The sequence below is a fragment of the Quercus lobata genome, chromosome 4 (assembly GCF_001633185.2).
Source record: "Quercus lobata isolate SW786 chromosome 4, ValleyOak3.0 Primary Assembly, whole genome shotgun sequence".
In the NCBI taxonomy this organism is placed as follows: Eukaryota; Viridiplantae; Streptophyta; class Magnoliopsida; order Fagales; family Fagaceae; genus Quercus; species Quercus lobata.
The window spans coordinates 49,029,237-49,051,290 of NC_044907.1; the positions used below are offsets into that span (position 1 = coordinate 49,029,237).

Sequence of the window (22,054 nt, forward strand, 5' to 3'; positions counted from 1 at the left end):
CTTTTGGGTTAAGGTGTGTCTCTATATGTTATATTAACTATTCAAGGAAGCTCTCCAAAGTGTTTATCTCCCCAACATAGGGGGCTTTTCATGTGGGTGGGTTGGGAAATAGGAAAAAATGGGCAACCATCCAAAAGAAACTTTTTTATGAAAAATTGAAAAAGTTGTCACATTGGTTAGTTATTTTTGCATTTTTTTCATAAAAAGTTTTCTAAAAAGCTTTTTTAATAACATATGTCCTTAGAGAATATGTCAGTAAAACCCCTTTATCATTTAGTATTACTCAAAATTTGAGTTTTTTTTAAAATCATAAATAAATGGTTTTTTTTTTAATCATACACTATAATCTATTTTAATTTTTTTTTTAATTATAGGGAATTAAAAAAATTGTCAAACATTTTAACAGCCTTTTCAATTCCAATAAAATTTTTCTTAAAATACTCTACTAATATATACCCTAAGCGCATACATTAATAAAACCCTTATAATAATAATAATAATAATAATTGTGGGGAGTAAAAGACTAATAGGCCCACGTCGATGTCTATATTGGGCCAAAGGCCTAGCCCAAGGGAAAAATCCCTCCTTGGTCGCGGGGAGGAAAAGCCCTTCCTGGGCCACGGGGAGAGCCCTCCTCAGCACAGTGTAGCCTAGGATGGAGGAGGTAACCTACCACCGGTAGTGACGCTTCCTATCATCCCACGGAGCGGGAAAAGTACTAAAGCAAAAAAGGACAACGAAAATGTTTGAAGGAAAGGCTGCCATTATTGCATTCAAGGCCTTGTGCCTAACACAGCCATACTTTTCTGTCCTTACAACCACTCCCAACAACTAGAGAGAAGGGCTGATAGGACAAGTACCTACCCTAGGGGCCCCATTTAGGAGGAAGAAAACTGCTATAAAAGGGGAGTAAATAGAAAGGAGGAGGGCAGGGGAAAAAGACACCTTAACACATAAGAGGGACTAGAAAGGGCTCTCGGAGCTGTACCGAATACCAATTCTCCCAGATGAACTCAGTCCATCTCATCCTACCAAGTAAAACGCCATGATAACTATTGTTCATACATCAAAGCCTACCCCTTTGACCCACTTTCTACAAATTCATTGTACCGGGCTCGTTGGTCTAAAGTCCCAAGCATCTTGCACCGGACTAGAAAAATCAGACCCTACAATAATAATAATAATCTCACTTTTTTTTAGGAACTCCTGTTGAAATTAATAAAATCAGTATTTGCTTTGTTGATTCTGACTTCTGGTTTTCCAAAAAAATAAAAATAAAAATAAAAGCTTCTTATATCTGGTAATTTTCCTTTTAAAATTGAGTCATTTGGCACACCACAACTTCTTTAAAGATTATTGAAACTTTGTTGAAACCCTTCACTTTCACACACCTTGTTAGAATCCCACTAACTACTTTGATATTGATGTCCGACAGCATGTCCAAAAGCACCCCCACAAATATTAATGGCTTTGGGGTTATTTTTTTTATTTTTTATTTTTTTAATACAAGATAAAATTTTTACTTTATCTTAATCTAAGTGTGTGTTTGAAACTCCTTCCTAGAGATTTGAACCCTAATCCTTACCTCCCACACCCCACAAGCACTTATACTTATGGAGTGACTAACGCACCAAGAATGCACGGTGATGGGGTTACATTTTCTTATAAGCCAATTGTTAGTGCAAAGTCAAATTAATTTATAAGTTTTTTTTTTTTTTTTTTATGAATAATTAATTTAGTATTAGGTTAGTGTACTAACCTTATACTATAATTTAAGGGATGTTTGATAGGATTGTTTAAAAAACAATTTTTTTTATAATATTTTTGAATTTACATGTATTTTCATAATATTTAAACAATTATACTAAAAATCTCTAACTAAACGAACCCTAAATATTAGGTTAGTAGACATTTATAAGAATTTTTCTCTGGCAATTAAAATTTAGAAAGAATGATTTATATATATATATATATATATATATATATATTTTATATCAACTTCACCATTCGTTTTTTTTTTTTTTTTTCTTAAATTTCAGTGCATGCTAGCTGGGCATCCCTTCCGTTAAGTTTACACCCTGTCCGCCACTAGACTACAAATCGGGAAGAAATCAATGATAGCCTTAGCTGCACTTCAAAAGTCTACCACATTGATATCAGTGATCACCGAGGTTCATGCATTTATGGTTCTAGTTAGCAAAATCTGTCAGCTCAAGCTAACCAACAGTCAGCTCCGTATGTATTTGAGAAATTTTCCAAGTTACTATATAATTATACACAGTTTTAATAGATAATAATGCTTTTCTTTCTGCCAGCCATTGAATTTGCAGATTGCAAGTATTATTGCAGAAAATGTAAGTTTCTTCTTTTGTAACTAAGGGCATATATTTATATATATATTCTCACGGTGGTGAGCCAAAAATTTATCTTCGTATATTCTATATTCAAAATAAGGGATAAAATTGCTTAGCATGGCTTTTTTAAATTCCTTAAAAAATGGAAGTTTTATACGCGGATATGATCTTTCTTTAATATATACTACATCCAAACAGTGCATAATAGTCTAAAATAGTACTATAAACCCAATTAAATGTACAAGTGAATTACTTTATAATTTAATTTGAGATACAAAAGGGTATTATTGGATGAAGGTTAGTTAGAAGTCAAAGTTTTAACATTAGAACCCAAGAATATATTATTTTATGAATCACAATCTTCGTCTATTTTTAAGAATAAATCGATACTTAAATGACTTGTTTATAGACCTAGATTTTTGAATCAAAATACAACCTATTAAGTTTACGGTCGACATAAAAAAAAATGAAGATTTCTAAAAATTAGACAAATAATTATTGGATGTATAATAAATAATACAATCCCTCTCAAAAAAAAAAAAATATATATATACAATCAAAACACTATTTTATACATATGTTATATCATATATTTTTATCAGTTTGATAAAATTTTATTATATTTATCCTCGGGAAAAAAAGTTCATTTGATCAATTTAGTAAAAAATACAAAATAGAAGAGAGTTGTTCCCAAGAAAAAAAAAAAAAAAAAAAGATGTTGCTGACTGCAACTAAAATTTATTTTTCAAGTGTATGATTTTTAACACACACATCTTACTCCCTTAGGTTTAGACTTTAGAGCAAATTGCAAAGCTTAAGAGATTCAAAAAAGGTTTTGTGGGAGGGGTAAGATCCGAGTACAAAATATAACCTGTAGGCCAATCCAACGAGGTAGAAGAGCTCATCTCCACGTTAGTACAAAATTACTGCATTCTGACCAACTTGTTTCTAACAGAATTTTTGGATTCAAGTATGAAGATAATTTAGATTGTTAGGTACATATAGTGAAATAAATATTCAAGTATAGACATGTGGACTATGCAAGCAAATCAAGGTTAAGCTTGCAAACCCTCTCTCTAACAAATTAATTGTATTGGGCCATTATATTCAAACAACTTATTCTTATAGGGCTTAGCTAGTTTGAGCCCCCACAGGTTTACAATAAAGAAGAAAAACCCCACTTAAGCAGAACCTAGAAGCTTTTTCTTTTATTTCTTGTTCGCACACCCATAGGTTGAGTAACTCTCTAGCTCATAGTTTAGCTTAGTATGAAAGACATATTGATGCTCTCACAGTTTGGATGGAGGATTTTCCACCACAACTTCATCATGTCCTTGTTACAACTTTGGTTGATTAATAAATTTTCTTCGAGGCATTGATTCTCAATATATATATATATATATATATATATTTTTTTTTTAATTAAGAAGGAGCAAAAGTTTATTATTTTTTTAATAAAATTTATTTTCTCTTTTATTTTTTGAGATAATTGTTAAGATAATTGTGTTTATAATAATTTTATAAATATCCAATTTATTTAATTTGCTGGAATATCCAGTTTATTTATTTGTCATTAATGGGATAACTCCGGCCGATTAAAACGAATGTAAAGTGTAGCTTTAATTTTTTTTTAAATAAAATCAATTGGGAGAGGGGACAGAGCCATGGCATATACAGTTAAGTATAAATTTAAAATTTAAGAATAATTCATAACTCATATAGATAATTAAAAAAAATTCAAAAATTACTGTATTCTGACCTACTTGTTTCTAACAAAATTTTTGGATTCAAGTATGGAGATAATTTAGATTGTTAGGTACATATAGTGAAATAAATATTCAAGTATAAACATGTGGACTATGCAAGCAAATCAAGGTTAAGCTTGCAAACCCTCTCTCTAACAAATTAATTGTATTAGGCCATTATATTCAAACAACATATTCTTATAGGGCTTAGCTAGTTTGATCCCCTACAGGTTTAAAATAAAGAAGAAAAACTCCACTTAAGCAGAACCTAGAAGCTTTTTCTTGTATTTCTTGTTTGCACACCCATAGGTTGAGTAACTCTCTAGCTCATAGTTTAGCTCAGCATGCAAGACATATTGATGCTCTCACAGTGTGGATGGAGGATTTTCCACCACAACTTCATCATGTCCTTGTTACAACTTTGGTTGATTAATAAATTTTCTTCGAGGCCTTGATTCTCAATATATATATATATATATATATTTTTTAACTGAGAAAGAGCAAAAGTTTATTATTTTTTTAATAAAATTTATTTTCTCTTTTATTTTTTGAGATAATTGTTAAGATAATTGTGTTTATCATAATTTTATAAATATCCAATTTATTTAATTTGCTGGAATATACAATTTATTTATTTGTCATTAATGGGATAGAATTATAACTCCGGCCGATTAAAACGAATGTAAAGTGTAGCATTAAATTTTTTTTTTAAATAAAATCAATTGGGAGAGGGGACAGAGCCATGGCATATTCAGTTAAGTATGAATTTAAAATTTAAGAATAATTCATAACTCATATAGATAATTAAAAAAAATTCAAAAATTACTGTATTCTGACCTACTTGTTTCTAACAAAATTTTTGGATTCAAGTATGGAGATAATTTAGATTGTTAGGTACATATAGTGAAATAAATATTCAAGTATAAACATGTGGACTATGCAAGCAAATCAAGGTTAAGCTTGCAAATCCTCTCTCTAACAAATTAATTGTATTGGGCCTTTATATTCAAACAACCTATTCTTATAGGGCTTAGCTAGTTTGAGCCCCTACAGGTTTAAAATAAAGAAGAAAAAAGAGAAAAGATTGTAACCCTACTTAAAACAAATGTGAAGTGTAGCTTTAAATATTTTAACCAGGAAGGAGCAAAAGTTTATTATTTTTTTAATAAAATTTATTTTGTGAGATGATTGTTAAGATAATTATGTGTTTATCATAATTTTATAAATATCCAATTTATTTAATTTGCTGGAATATACGATTTATTTATTTGTCATTAATAGGATAGAATTATAACTCCGATTGAAACGAATGTAAAGTGTAGCTTTAATTTTTTTTTTTTTTTTAATAAAATCAATTGGGAGAGGGGACAGAGCCATGGCATATACAGTTGAGTATAAATTTAAAATTTAAGAATAATTCGTATACTCATATAGATAATTAAAAAAAAATAAAAAATTACTGTATTCTGACCTACTTGTTTCTAACAAAATTTCTGGATTCAAGTATGGACATAATTTAGATTGTTAGGTTCATATAGGGAAATAAATATTCAAGTATAAACGTGTGGACTAGGAAGTACGGGTGCGGATTTGGGTTCGAGTTCATGTTTGGGTTTGAGTGCAGGTGCAGGTGTGGGTGCGGTGTAATGACACGGCAATTTTTGAAAATATAAGACACAGGTGCAACGAGTTATGTTTACTAATCAATTATAAAAAATATTTTTATTTATATTGCTAAGCATTTTTTTTTTCATATAATGGTAAATATATATATATATATATATATATGTGTGTGTGTGTGTGTGTGTGTGTGTATGTATGTATGTATATCAATTTAAGAGTAATACTAGATAATAAAGTGAATACATATTATAATACGATTACTATATTTGTACTATTATTTAGTAATTAATAGAATAATATTTTTACTAATCATATTATATTATATTAAAAGTTGGGTTTATTGCCGTGGTTGCACCATGTGACTTCACTAAATTGTAAAAATTTTATTAAATTTTTAGACTTTTAAAGAATTTAAAGGAATAATATACTACCAGAACTCTAATTCATTCTTATTATTAAATAAAATTAGATTAACATTATTTTTTTATTTGTTAGAATATATTTCTTAAAATAAGGGATAATATTTAACATACAAAAACTTGATTTAGATAATATTTATCATCTAATTAACATTTTTTTTATTTTTTAGGATATATTTCTTAAATTAGGGGATAATATTTAACATTCAAAAATTTAATTTAGATAATATTTATCATCTAAATTTTCAAAATTTTTAATATTATTAAATTAATATTATTTTATCATAAATTCAAGCTACAAAACTTGATTATTATGGGATAAGCACAATCCAAATTCTTCAAGAGATGATTAATATAAATCTATCCCAAGAAACAGTATATATCTCCAATAATTTGATAATTTCTATCTATTCCAAAAGACAGTATATATCTCCATTAATTTAATAATTTCTACGTTGATGACATTTACTATATATATATATATATATATATATCGAAATTTCTTATAGTTATCAATCACGTTCACGTTCTCTTTCTCTTTTTTATTTTATTCTATTCATATAATCTTTTTTTAATTCCAATTTTTATGGGATAAAAACAAACACATTGATTAGATATCTTTAATTTCAATAAGATTTAAATGAATTATATTTCAAATGGAACTCCACCAATATATATAATCCTATATATTCTTTTTGGGGTGAAGCTTATTTCAATATGTGAATGCATAAATCCTATGACAATGAAGGTATGCATTCTTTCTTCTTTTATTATTATTATTTTCATTTTGTTTATTTTCTTTAGTTTTATTATTGGTTTTTTGTCTTCATGTGATTTTAATTAATGAATTCAAAATATTCGAAAACATTGTCAAGTTTCTAAAGGCTCCTTCTTCATTTTTGTATTTTGTTTTTATTAAATTGATTAGGTTTTGTGTTTTGGTTGCCTTTTGTTTAAACTAATTTTCTTAGCTTTGATCTAATTTATATGCTTAGGGTTAGGGTCTTAGAATTAATGAATAAATATGGTTAGAATTAATAGATTAATTTTAACAATTTTCTTATTTTATTTTTATATTACATCAAATTATCAAGATGTTCTACATGTGTATTCTTGAATTATCAACTTTAATTTTAGTTTATAATATTATCAAGATTATATTAAATGTAGATTTATCAATTGTTTAGTACTTTTTTTTTTTATATATATAATAACTATCAATTTAAAATTCAATTTGGAATTATCAATTTAATTTAATTTTAAAAAGAAATCTTACCCCTTATTTTAGTAAGATAAATATTTACACTTGATAATTTTTTATTTTATCTTTATTGAATCTATTAAAATATTTAATTATTTATACATTTATTTTATTAGTTTTTTCATAAAACCAGACAACGCACGGGCTTAAAACTAGTTGCTATTATAAAGTCAAGTAAATTAATGAGTTTAATCTATATATATATATATATATATATATATATATATAACCTAAACCTTTGAAACTCTCACAATTTTTCACTTTAGCATAATATTTAAATAAAATTATTATTTTATTTAAATATAATTTAATTTTTGTTTAGTCCAAACTTAACAAGGAGTAAAACTTTATCTTTTTAGCAAATCCAACTTAAACTCAAACTCATCATTATCAATTTTTGTTTAGTCATCATTATCAATTTTCTTCTTTTAAACCACATAATGCACATTTGTTTTGCACGGGACCAACACAAACATAAAACCGTTTAGGTTTTCTTTCTTTCACACAAAGTCACAAAAACCTCACTATACGACACCAAGCCACCAACACATGTATTGGAACTCATTAGTATCTCCGCCTCTCTCTCCCCTCTCTTTTAGGTGAAAGTTGTTTTTCCACTCTCACTCTTTGTTTCTCTTAGTGTTTAAATTTTAGAAATTATTTGTTTAATATTTCTTGGAATTATTTATATATAGATTGTTTTGATTGCCCTCTTCACTAAATTTGCTTCCCTTTCTCTCTGCTCCGCATCCTCCTTTCGTAAGTTTTCAATATTTTTTAATGAATTGTTGGTTTAAGTTTTTTTAATTTAGTTTTTGAACGATAAAATAGACTTTGCAAAGTCTTACTACTTATTGTCCATAGCCAACAAGAGAAATAGTACATGAGCCATGGGTGCACAGCCCTGGGATGTTCTCCTTTTCCACTATAGTCTCTTTTTTAGTTTTTATATTATTCATAGGTTTTAGACATCTATATCAATTGAGATTTATTTGATTTTAGGTCTTATTCTTTTGTGGACTAATAGATTATGGATGCTTCATTTTATTTAAATAAAATTATTTCAACTTAAACTCAAACTCATCATTATCATTTTTTTAAAACAAAATTATTTTTGTTTAATACAAACTTAATAAGGAGTGAAACTATCTCTCTAATAAGTCCAACTTAAACTTAAACTCAAACTCAAACATTGATAATTTAATCATGAACACTATAAAAGTAAAGCAAAACCCGACATATATATATTTTTTAAAGCCGATAAGACATATGAGCTCTTCTTATGTTATTTTTTGTAAGCCATTGCACATTCAAGCAATGACTTATTCATCAAATTGTAACACAAATTGAAATTATACAAAAGCAAATCATACAAGGATGTAGTTTCTTAAATTTTTTATAAAATTATTTTAGTCTATTGCATAGCACGGGTTAGCGACTAGTATAATTTAAAAAAAAATTATAATAAATGAGATTATAGGGGTTTTTTGGGAAAAAATAGAAAAACTACAATATTGATCCCTCAAGTTTATTCTATGTCTGCAATTGATCCCTTGAGTTTAAAGCGAGCACAATTGATTCCTCAAGTTTTAAAATTGAGTTGTATTAATCCTTTTACTAACTACTATTAATGGGGTTACTTACATGGCTACTAATATGGCTAATGGAACAATGACTTGGCAATTTTTTTTAATGATGTGGCATTTTTTTATTAAAAATCAAAAAATAAATTTCTCTGAACGCATGTGCAAGTATAAGATTTATTCAATGAAAAAAAAGAAAAAGTAGAATATACTAGAACTCCTCTCAACATTCTCTGTTTGTTTCTTCGTAGCAAAAACCCAAAAGAATCCACTTCTCTCTGCCTGACCTGCCTGCTTCTCTTCTTTCAAATTTGTCATTTTTCACATTTCTTTCTCTCTCTCTCTCTCTAAAAATATAAAGTTTTTTTCCCCCTCTTTTGAGTGACTTAAAAATATAAAGGTTGAATTTTCATACAACAAGTCAACAAAATCATCTCATAATAAACAAAGTCATTCCATTCCATTGGTATTCGGAGATAGAAGAGGTGGGTTAGGAAGCGGAATGATGATGTCTTTATCATCATCAAAATCAACATCAACAATAACAGCAACAACGCCGTCCTTCTTGTTGCTCCCTTGGAATCTCCCTCTCTTGTTGGCCATCCTCACGGACCTCACCGGCGCTCTCGCCTAGTTCGTCAAGCTCTTCACCTCCTGGTCCGTTTGAACAAACTCTCTCTCTCTAGAGTTTGATGGCTTCCCTTATTAATTGCAATTATACCGGGTTGTGAATCACATTGCATAAATTTATTTTGTAATTTTTTAATAAAAAATGCCCCATCATTTAAAAAAAATGCCAAGTTATTATACTGTTAACCCATAGATAACACTACTAATGACAGTTAGTAAAAAGACTAATATAATTCAGTTTTAAAACTTAATGGACTAATTTTGTTCACTACAAACTTGAGAAATCAATTACACACATAAAGTAAACTTGAAAGATTAACATTGTAGTTTCGGAAAAAAAATCATAAAAATGGCATTTTTTTTGAATAATTAGAAACTAAGAACCTTCTGAAATTCACTTTTCCCAATTTCCAAACTCACCCGCGTCAACTACTCAACTACATTAACTCTTTTTCACGTACCCACTCTTTTTCACATAACCAATCCGTCATTCTCTATGGACAACATAACATAAAGAGTTTTTTTTTTTTTTTTTTTTTTTTTTTGGAGAAAACCATGCCATAAAGAGTTGTGATTACATGCCTTATTTTTACTCTTATATATATGCGTGGAGGTGGAAATTCAATGTTATAAAAGGTTACTAGAGCAAAACGTTCTCATAAATCGTGTGTGCTGAAAACGGCGGTGGAAAATGAACTTCAAGAACAAAGAATCACTGGTAGAATTTCTGGGCTTTCTATTTTTTGTTGCACAGTGTCTTTGCATGGTGGAAAGCGAGATCCATTTCTATGACTTTGTTGTAAGTGCGACTTACTGTATATATATTACTTTCTTTTAAATCTTTTGGCTTTGCATTAAATCTGGAGTGCCTATACAGTTATTCTGGTTAAACGGTAATATATATGCTAACTTCATTTCCAGCTTAGAGAGAAAAACTTCACGAAGATGTGCAGCACAGAGAGCATGCTAGTTGCAAATGGGAGTTTGCCAGGGCCAGTTATACAGGTGCACAAAGGGGACACTGTGTATGTCAATGTTCACAACGAAGGATATTATGGGGTGACAGTTCACTGGTAATCTCTCTCTCTCTCTCTCTCTCTCTCATATCTCTTCCATTTTCAGTGGAGTAATGTTACATATATATATATATATATATATATATATATAACAATTTTTATAATATTTTCACACCAGTTAAGTAGAAATGTTGTTATTAGTTCTTATATGAGTCAACTACTAACATCATTTAATCATCTACTTTTAACAACTTAGTAGTTGTCAAAATATTTTTTAGATTTGGGAATGTAATGGTGATTGGAAAATTATTAGGTATACTCCCTCCTCGTATATAGATAATGCATTTCACCATGAATATAATTAGTGAAACTTATTGTTATTGTGAAAAGAGAGAATATTATTCACTACACTCTTGAACAACAGGAAAAATTAAGAAAATAAATTGCTTAATAATACTAATAATTTTTTCAAGAATCTTGAAAGATAATTCAATTTCAAAGCAAACATCAATGAAGAAGCCATAGCTATCAAAGCAATGCTTTAACAGGTGCTCCCATTAATTTAAATTGAAAAAAAAAAAAAAAAAGATGCTAGCGAAAATATTTGCACCTTTCTATACTTAACTTTTGTACTACTCAAATGAGATTGAATAATATTATGGCTGTTGTAGGCATGGTGTAATGCAACCAAGAAATTCATGGTCTGATGGCCCAGAATACATTACACAGTGTCCTATTGAACCAGGATCAAACTTCACCTATGAAATCATATTTTCTAATGAAGAAGGAACTTTATGGTGGCATGCTCATAGTGATTGGACACGAGCTAGCGTTCACGGTGCCATTATTATCTTGCCTGCTAGTGGATCTACTTATCCATTTCCCAAACCAGATGAAGAAGAGATCATTGTGCTTGGTAATGTTAATATTTTTTATTTTTATTTATATGGTGATTATTTACATATATATATATATATATATATATATATGTATGTATGTATGTATGTGTGTGTATGTGGGTGTGTGTGGGTGTATGTGTGTGTGTGTGTGTGTGCGCGCGCGCGTGCGTGCGCATGAATGGGGCCATGGTTTTGGCCCCCCAAATTTTTTTTAAAATATATTATTATACATATGGATATTAATTTTAGCAATTTTGCTTTATAAAATTACACTTTTGCCTTCTTAACAATATCATTAATTCTTTTAAGAAAATTGTTATATTCATAAATTTTTTTACAACATTTTTTCAAACTATTAATGTAACAAATTCTTATTGGTTCGCATTTGGACCCACAACTTACATATATATATATTTTTTTTTACTTACCAATAGCTACTTATCACATTAACAATTTGTAAAAAAGCTTGTAGATCTAGCATTTTCCTCATTTTAAAAACCAAATATAAAACAAAATATACAAGCCCAAAATAATTAGTCCACCAACAAAATTACCAATAGTAAAACTAAAAAAAAAAAAAAAAAAAAAAAAAAAAAAAAAATTGACCCTTTAAAAAAATTTTAAACAATCAACAGCTAAGTGGCTAAACAATAGCAAAGTCAGAGGCCGAAGTCATTGCACACAACTTGCAACAAAGCCGCCCTCTTAACTCTAAATCTTGGCTTTGTCTCTATATGTGTGTGTAAACTTTGGCTCTAAGAGGAAATTTTTTTTAAAATAAACGAGCATTTGCGTATGCATATCAAGAACAAAACAAATTTATCATTTTTCAAAACTAATGGCAACGGTATTTTATTTGGTCTCCTTTTTTACTTCAAAGCAGTCTTTAATTTCCTTTTTCTCCTGCCTTTAATTTCCTTTTATATCTTCTGAATCCAAAATTAATTGATTCTTGGTGTATAAAACAGATATAGGTAGAAAAATATACTAATCATTTTATTATCCCATAAAATCGATAAACAATAAACACAGAAGATAATATAATAAACACAGAAGATAATATATGTGCTCTTTTTTTTCTTTTTTTTTCTTTTTTTATATGGGTTGGGGGGGGGGGGGGTGTGGGGAACTTAAGAAGCTGCTGCTTGGCTAACTCGCTTGCTACTGTAGTGTTTAGTGTTAATTATGTATCCAATGAGACCTCAAAATTCCACTTCCTTTTGGAGGGAGTTTGTTAGGAACCTAGTGGTTTCCAATAGGAATGGATAGGAATTATAAGGGAATTGATGGAAATTATAGGAAAATTAACTTAATTCGAGATAGTCACCCTTCATAGAGAAATATTAAGAGAGAGAGGAAATGTACTAAGCAATGAATTGGTTTATTTTTCAATGATGGAAATGTGATTACAAGTAGATATTTATAGAACTCTAAAACTATTCTATTGGCCCACATGGCCTTATCCTAATGGTCTTATTATTCCCCATGTGCATTAATAATTCAAATATGTGTTAAATGTGATTAATATGCTTGGAATTGTAACTAACTAATTAATTAAATCCCAATGTTACAATTATTATCCTTATGCTTATAACATTCCTAATAGAGTTGCCCTTTGATCCCATTCGGAGTTTATTCCCTTCACTTGCAACCCACTTGAAAGGCTCTGCCACTAGTTTTCGGGGCATAATTAGCTAGGTTTAATTTTAGGAAAATTATTGTTTTAATACTCCCATGAATGTGTCACATAAAATTTTCACATTCCATACCCAATATGTGTAAATTGTACATATTATTGAAAAATGTGGATAAAAATGAGGAAATCTAGTATTCACATAGTAGAGTTCTACAGCTATCACATGGATGATACTTTAGCTAGTTACTCAATATCAGGGCTGACCCTAGGCTTAGGCTTAGGCCATGGCCTAGGACCCATACTAGAGAAATGCCGCCAAATATGGAGGTAATAAGAGATTTTTTTTAAGCAGCAAAAAAATGTATTTTTTTAATATTAAAAAATAAATATATGAATTGTGCATATTCTTCCCCTTTAAAGAAAGCCCAAAAAATTATTAATTCAAAGAAATCCAACCCAATGAATACTAAATAAATTAGTCATATTAAAAAATAAGAATAATATATTTTAGATAAAAAAGTTTATAATATAAAATATTAACTAAATATTATTTAAGTAATATTTAAATATAAAAAATACCTATTTAAAATTGTTGTATTGGGCATCATACATTCCCTGATTTACTAGTCAGACATTTGTTTTAAGCGTATAGATTTCAGATCTTAGCCCAAGATACTTTAGATGGTTGATATATATCACTTTTCTTGGTTTAATTAGGCTTTACTAGAAGCGCTATGTAAATGCTGACTAATCACTTGTGAGAGAGAGAGAGAGAGAGAGAGAGAGAGAGGCTTTACTACATAAGCTATGCAAATTGTAAATACTCACTAGTCACTAATCATTTGAGAGAGAGAGAGAGAGAGTTTCCGTGGAACTAGAATTGTTTTTCAAAGGGGCCAAGCTATATATATATATATATTCATTTATTGCTTATAGATGAAAAATATCTATAATTTTGATTTAACATATGATATTTTCTTACATAAACAAAATTATTTACATCAAGTAATAAATCTTAAAATCTTTGCCTAAAAAAAAAAAAAAGAAAGTCTTGAAATTTTTAAAAATATACAAGTCAATTTAATAAAAATAAAACATAATTAAATTACATATGGTATACATTAAATACACTTTAATTTAATGATGTATGACATAGGAGTAATTAAAATGAATAAAAAATGCATTAGTCAACTATATAAATGCAATAGTCGTTAACTCCCACCAGATAATTAATTATTTTTAAATATTTTCAATGCTACAATTAACTAAAAATGAATGAAAATCAATATTAATAATATGAAATAAAGATATACATATTTTGAAAAAATAACCAAATTAAATTGTATATCTTTTTTAAGATGAAACAAAGGCACACTATTTACGTTTCTACCATGTTTGAACTTTTATGAAACATAGACAACAAAATAAAACAACTTATTGATAAAAGAAATTTTTCTAAGTTATACTGAGACTTTTAGGGGGGGGGGGGGGGTGGAGCAAATAAAGAAATAAAAAAAAATAACATTCTATAATACAAAGTATTCATCTAACAAAGCTAAGATGTCAAAGATGAGGATAAAATTAAATATAGATACTTTGGTAGCATCCATTAACTTTAGCTTTCTTTTAGCATTTACGTCATCTATAAAAATTTTAGAATCAAAGTAATTCTTAAGTACTCTCAGAGTATGGAGAATGATACTCTTCTCATATTCATGGTAGGGTCCATCATTAAATTTATGGTGAGGTCTACTACAAATCTAAAGGGAGGGAAAATTCTTAGTTATATTTTTTTTATATATATTTTTCTATAATTAACCTAACCCTCATATTAGAATTTTTATAACATATACACACATGCACGCAGACACAAAATTCAAATATACATGAATTGTTGTGCTATGTGGTTAAATATACAGTATAAATTTTAGGGCGTGCTTTTATCGAGTGACTTACTATATATAAGTACCCTAAAATTAAAATTGTAAGGATAATTTACTTTAAGTGAAACCCCATGGTTAAAATTTCAGGAAGTTTAAACTACTATTTCAATTAAAATTTTATTTCTTCTTTAAAAAAAAATTTTAATTTTAATTTCCAAATACTCAAGAAATTTAAAATGAATTTATAATTTAATTTAATAATCTATCATAAGTTTTGGTTTTAAATGCTATGCTTAAGAAATGTGGCTCAGTGCAAGTACATAAAAATTATGAGTAATACTAGATATACAAACTTTTTTACAAATTGCTGATGGAGTGAGTGGTTATTGGTAAATGAAAAAGTGATGTTAATGATAGGCCTACATGAAGACCAATAAGAAGCTGACCACATTAACAGTTTGTAAAAATATAATAAAATAGTTTGTGACCGTAACATTACTCAAAAATTATTAAAAAAATTTATTTTCCAAAATCAGTTTTGGGCTTTATCCTATATATTTGCACATGTTAATTACTAGGTGAATGATTAATACAAACTAGGTTGGCATAATCCTTATTTTCTTTTATGGACACGCAGGATCATTATACAGTGGAAATTTATATGCCATTCTAGATGCAGACATTCGAACTGGTGATGACTTGCCACATTCAATTGCTTACACCATAAACGGCGAACCTGGAGATTTGTGTGATTGCTCCAAAGGTACATTTGTGTAGTTTGGATTTGAGGGAGAAGCTATTGCCTATTGGGTCTTTTTTTTTTTTTTTTGGAAGAAACTATTGGGTGATATTAATTGTTATAGCTAACTAGAAAAATCATGTTATTATCATTCTTTAAAATTAAATAACCTAATTGAAAGTGCATTAGTCTAATTACTAGGAACTAACTAAGACCCCTAAATTTTAATTACAACTAGATTAATTTTAAGCTAAACTCATTTAATACAGAATTTACATGATTACCAAATTAATCGACTGAAACCATCAACTAACGTATGGACATACAAAATTGACAAGCACCATAAACAAGAGTAGTAGGGAGAAGAGGATGAAAACACATGACAACACTAGAAGTGTTATTAAAGAGGAAAACCAAAGAATCTGGCGGAAAAACCTCTCTACGGCTTGACAAGCCGAAATAATCCACTAGTAAATTTGTTAGAGTATATGAATACACAAATACTCTCTAAGCCTAAACTACCCAAAGTACTTGAACCCTTTGAGCTCCTACTACCAACGGATTTCACCAAGTCTTGTCAAGTCTTGTCTTCATTAACTTTCTAGATCCCACAATTATGCCCAATTGCACCACCAAAGATTGGTATAGACTCAATGCTTCCTAATTGCTCCAAATCAACATGGTGTGGAAATAAGAGAGGGAAAAGAGTAGAGAAAACAAATAGAAGTATGTAATGGATTGATGGATGATAATCACTAACTTTCAAATCGTGATTCTAGGCTTTTCTCTCAAAAACACTTCTTACGATTTCGTGGATAATGATGGTATATATAGTGTGGGTGAAAGAGGGAAAGAGTCACACAAAATTGCAGTTGCTAAAGCATTTTGTGGGTTACTTGCAAGTTATTCAAGTCACGAGCAATTTGCAAAACACATTGACACAACAAACTTTTGAACTTCTAGCATGTGCCGCTCACATGACCATTCACAAGGTGATGCAATTGCGAGTCAGTTGCGAATAATAATGTCTTTAGCATTTTGGTCATTTTAGTGATTTCAGGGGTATTTTAAACATTTTAGAGGTTTTGGGGATTTTTTGCTCATTCTAACAATTTCAGGGGTATTTTGGTTATTTAAGAAGATTTGGGAGTATTTTGCTCATTTTAGAGGTTTCAAGGTATTTTTGGTTGTTTAAAGAGATTTTGGAGGTATTTTTATCATTTTAGTGAATTCATGAGTATTTTGGTCATTTTATAGATTTTGGGACTATTTTTGCCATTTTTGAGGTTTTGGGGGATATTTTGGTCATTTTCATTGTTTTTAGGGTATTTGTGGTAATATTAGAGGTTTTATGGGTATTTTAGTCATTTTTTATACTTCGAGTGTATTTTTAAGGTTTTAGGGTTAATTTAGTTATTTTGGATCTTCCAACAGGATTTTGTGGGTCAAGGGTTGAATCTAAGATTACAAAAATTTAACATTACACCTTGATGTAACATCAAGTGAATTACCAAACACCCCTTAAGAGTTTAAACTTTTTGGATAATTAATAATTTATGATAGTATCATGGGTGAATTTGTCTCTGACTTTACTTATTAAGAGGGAGTCTAGGTACATATATGAGATAAAATGTCTGTTTGGCATGATTAATTTTGCCAATTTAATTTACTATTCAGTTTATTTTTGCTATTATTTATATGTCTCATCACATTTTTTAGTACTATTCATAGGTCCTAACATACTATTTCAGCTAATTTTTGTCTTTATCTACAGCACTTTCAACAAAAAGTTTTTAGTTTTAGTAAAATAAATAGATCTCAAATAAACATATTTGAATTATGATTGAAGTCATCATAATTCATTAATCTTAATGATGCAGAAACAACATACCGTTGGATGGTTGATCAAGGCAAGACTTATCTTCTTCGTGTAGTCAACGCAGTTGTGGCTGCCGATATCTTCTTTGCAATTTCTCAACACAACCTCACAGTTGTTGGAATGGATGGGCATTATACCAAACCCATAATGACTAGTTACATCACCATAAGCCCTGGACAAACAATGGATCTCCTACTCACAGCAGACCAAAGTCTTGGCCAATATTATATGGCTGCTCGACAATTTTGGAGCCAAAGTATCAAAGTTTCAGATTTCAACCAGTTCAACACCACCGCAATCCTCCAATATAGAGGCAACTATACTATCCCATCATCTCCTTCGTTTCCAAAAACGCTTCCTCTTTACAAGGACGTACAATCTGCCTCAAAATTCACAAGCCGTTTGAGAAGCTTAGCAAGCAAGGAGCACCCAATAAATGTACCCCTAAATATAACTACCAAAATGTTTATAACACTTTCCATGAACGACCTTGAATGTCGAAACACCACATGCACAGCGACAGGCGGTGGGAATATTTTAGCTGCTGGTGTGAATAACATAAGTTGGTCCAACCCTGGCATTGATATATTGCTTGCTTATTACAGGTTTTCTCCCTTTCCCTCTTTTATATATTTTTTTATAAACAATATTGTCTATTTTGTTCTTTTGAGGAATGAAGTACGAAGATTCAATTCAATTCATTTCCCTTATTCCTTATTATTGTAGATAAAATATTATATCTAAAAGTGTCTTTAGTATCACATTATTTAAAATTTTAAATAATGTGATAATTTGTATATAGATCTAGAAAATAAAAGCCTAACCCTAAAACAGCATCTCTCCATGATTACATGTCCTATGATGTCTTTGTAATAGTAAAAGAGCATAGTGGCTTTTACTCAAATGACCACTAAAATATTGATGGATAAATGATTCTCTTATAATATCTCTTTGAACAATTCTTAATTTATTTGAAGTCTCAATTAAAAAAAAAAAATCGATTTTGATCCATCATATTTTTAAAATGTAATTAGTTTGTTCATCTATTTTTCATCCATTTCTAGCTTGCATCTATTGTTTCTTAAAATATAGGACTCGTTTGATATTAGTTCCTTAAATAAGAGGTTAGGTCGGTTTTGGTGCCTTAAATATGGTGTGCCTCAGCATTCCATTAGTCATATAAATGGAAGAGAATATATGAAGGGACTAAACTGTTACATTTTAAAAACTTGATAGAACAAAATCAAACATTTCAAAATTTAGGGATTGAAATCAAACATGTTCCATATTTAAGTGACCGAAAATGGATTTTACTCAATATTTTTTCAAAACCTAACATGAGTATCCGACTATTGTATATGCCTATATACTTAAAAAAAAAAAAAACTAAACTAGAATATTTCATACAGGAACATTAGTGGGGTTTACACTACAGATTTCCCAGACAACCCCCCTTCTTTTTTTAACTTTACAGGTGAAGATCTTCCAACTGGTATTGCAGTAACAGAGTTAGGCACCAAGGTGAAGGTATTGAATTATAATGAAGCAGTTGAGGTAGTTTTTCAAGATACTAATTTGGAGGCAGGGGCAGGGATTCATCCAATGCATTTGCATGGGTATAGCTTCTATGTGGTTGGAATAGGGCTTGGGAATTTTGACAATGAAACTGACCCAAAAGGGTTTAATTTGGTTGACCCACCCGAAGTGAATACCTTTCAAGTTCCTAAGAATGGATGGCTTGCGCTCAGATTTATAGCAAACAATCCTGGTAAGTTTTTTCTATATTTTGTTACTATGATTACTGTAGAAGGAAATACATACATTATTGAAGTGGGTGGAAGAGAAAGAAAGCGAATTAGATACAAGAAGAAATGGGAGCTATGCTAAACTAAATTATAACACATAATAGATAATCAATATAAAAGACTTGATTTTTACTCTTACATTTCTATCACAGTCATAACATAACCATCCTCATAATTATTACAACTTCCAACAATAAAAAATACAACTAAAAATGTAAATACAAATTGCACGAGACATATAACAAGATTTAACAATACAAACGTATTTCTAGAATAAAGACTAATTTTTAAAAGCCTACTTAAAAATTATTCTAACTATTATAATACTAAATCAATTAGAGACAACACTTAGCTCTCTATCTCATAACTAGCGACACCCTTGCTCCTGGTCACAAATAAATAAAAAATGAAGAATAGAGAAAAAAGATTAAAATGGAATTTTTGCAAACTAGGGATTCTCCAAGAATGATGAATGCATGCAAGAATTATTATGTCAAGCCACAAAATATGATGCAACTGATTGGAGACATTAAAAAATGTTCATGTTCTCGTTATGCTTATTCTATGGTTGGTCCATATATTGTGGATGCTAAAATCAATTATATTTGGCAGGTGTGTGGTTTTGGCACTGTCATTTGGATAGACATATGACCTGGGGTATGGCTGGTGTTTTTATAGTAAAGAATGGGGACACTGTAGAGACAAGTATCCGCCGACCTCCTGCTTACTTACCTTCTTGTAGAGTTCCAACAGGGCCTAGGCTCCAAATGAGCGATGGGTTTGATGGAAAAGCAAACGAATCAAGTTTTATCTAATTGCATTAATAAAATTATGTAATAAATTTGATAAATGTAGCGTGCATTTGGATTGGGCATTTGTAAAATAAATGCTGCGTTTGGGGTTTTGGACCAGCGTGCTATGCACCCTTCATAGACCAGCCAGACAAGGAAAAATGCAGCAAGTGTTATAAATAATGTTTTCAGCTTTAAAAATTATTTTATTACAATATTTTTAGCAATAAAATTTTAGTTCTTAATAAAATAAGCTGTATTGAAATAGACCATAGAATTGTGTTAATGCTTTAAATAACTATAGCTCTTGATCAGAGTCAGAGCGCCTACTATAAGAAGTAATAAATTTATTGTGCAAAAAATTGTTGATGGTACTACTGTTTGCGAATTGTTGATGGAACTATCGTTTGCTAGATACAATGTTCGCTGGCTTCCACTTTCCTCGTGAAATTATTGATGACGAAGATATTTTTCTTAGGAAAATTAGGATGGTAGATAATCCAATTGACATGATGACTAAGCAGTTTCCAAGTTGCGAATCGTGATTTCAGTTACTTTTATGGTGTGTGTAAAATAATTGTATAAAATAATTTGTGTATACGAAATAAACACTACTCAAATATTTTAAGGACAAATTTGTGCTTTAAATAATCAAAAAGAGCCAGCAGCACATTGTGTGAATCTCAAGAGGGTCCAAAACCACTACAAATTAAATAAGGTAAATTCCACTAACTATCCCTAAGGTTTGAGCTAATACCAACCTAGTCTAAAATAATTCAAAATTGACCAAATTGGTCCCAAACTAAGTCCCTATACACCGTTAACTCCATTAGTCAATTTTTCTACTCTCAAACCTGTCTCTTCACAAGCTCCTCTTTGTGACTCTCTCTCTCTCTCTCTCACACAAATCCACCACAACCACCACCACAACCAACTAAAACCCAAAAGAAACCCATACCAAAACTCAACCAAACTCATAACAATAAAACCAAAATACCCCAACAAAACCCAACAAAAAAAAAAAAAAAAATTATAGCATACCCACCACCACCACAACAGAACCCACAACCACCCTGTAGGAAATCCACCACCACCTAAAATACATAACAGAACTTAGCCAAACCCATAGCAAGAAAACCAAAATCTTGCAATCAATCAACAAGCAAAACTCAATGAAGAGGAAAACACAACAAATCAAAGTTCATTTGAAGATTTAAACCCAAACCACAAAACATGCAATCAATAACTATGACAAAAAATCAGCCTTTCAACTCAACATTCTAATCCAAAACCAAACCCAATCAATCAAAACATCTACTTAACCAACCACCCCAATCAATCAAAACATCCAAATTCATTGACCTAAAAAAAAATGTGCTCCAATCTATGTGGCTTTATGACCATCCATCACCAACCACTCCCACAACAAACCCATCACCACCAATCAAAACCTAACCACCCTTAACCCACACCATGACACTGCCACAAGACCACAAAAGAGAAAACCCAAACCCTCTGACGTTGATCCACACCACAAACCACCACTAGCCCACACTATGGTGCTGTCGCAAGACCACGAGAAAGAGAAAATCGAGTCTTTTGGGTAAAAATTGCAAAATTGAAAGTTAATTTGCATTATAGTTACTGTTCGAAGTTAATTGGGGAAGTAAGGAGAGAGACTGAATTTCGGCAATGGCGTTGCCGAAATTCAGCCAAAAAAGCAAGAGAGAGAATAATGTTACCGAAATTCGTCCAGGAAGCAGGAGAGAGGAGAGAGAATAAGAAAAAAGT

At 30.0% G+C, this 22,054-nt stretch overlaps 1 protein-coding gene across 2 annotated transcripts in view; it reads left to right on the top strand.

The window, feature by feature from the left end:
• LOC115987373 (laccase-15-like) overlaps positions 1 to 20,446 on the top strand; it is a 42,644-nt gene extending 22,198 nt beyond the window's left edge. The window contains exons 1-7 of one of the 2 annotated variants that reach the window (XM_031110893.1): positions 10,264 to 10,414; positions 10,537 to 10,688; positions 11,303 to 11,547; positions 15,687 to 15,812; positions 17,669 to 18,272; positions 19,077 to 19,435; positions 20,085 to 20,446. In XM_031110893.1, coding sequence (XP_030966753.1) covers positions 10,307 to 10,414; positions 10,537 to 10,688; positions 11,303 to 11,547; positions 15,687 to 15,812; positions 17,669 to 18,272; positions 19,077 to 19,435; positions 20,085 to 20,287 — 1,797 coding nt within the window. In that variant the 5' untranslated portion in view covers positions 10,264 to 10,306 and the 3' untranslated portion in view covers positions 20,288 to 20,446. Of the gene's footprint in view, positions 1 to 10,263; positions 10,415 to 10,536; positions 10,689 to 11,302; positions 11,548 to 15,686; positions 15,813 to 17,668; positions 18,273 to 19,076; positions 19,436 to 20,084 lie in introns of those variants that run through there. The other variant, XM_031110894.1, reaches the window with a different exon arrangement.
• The last annotated feature ends 1,608 nt before the right edge of the window (positions 20,447 to 22,054 follow it).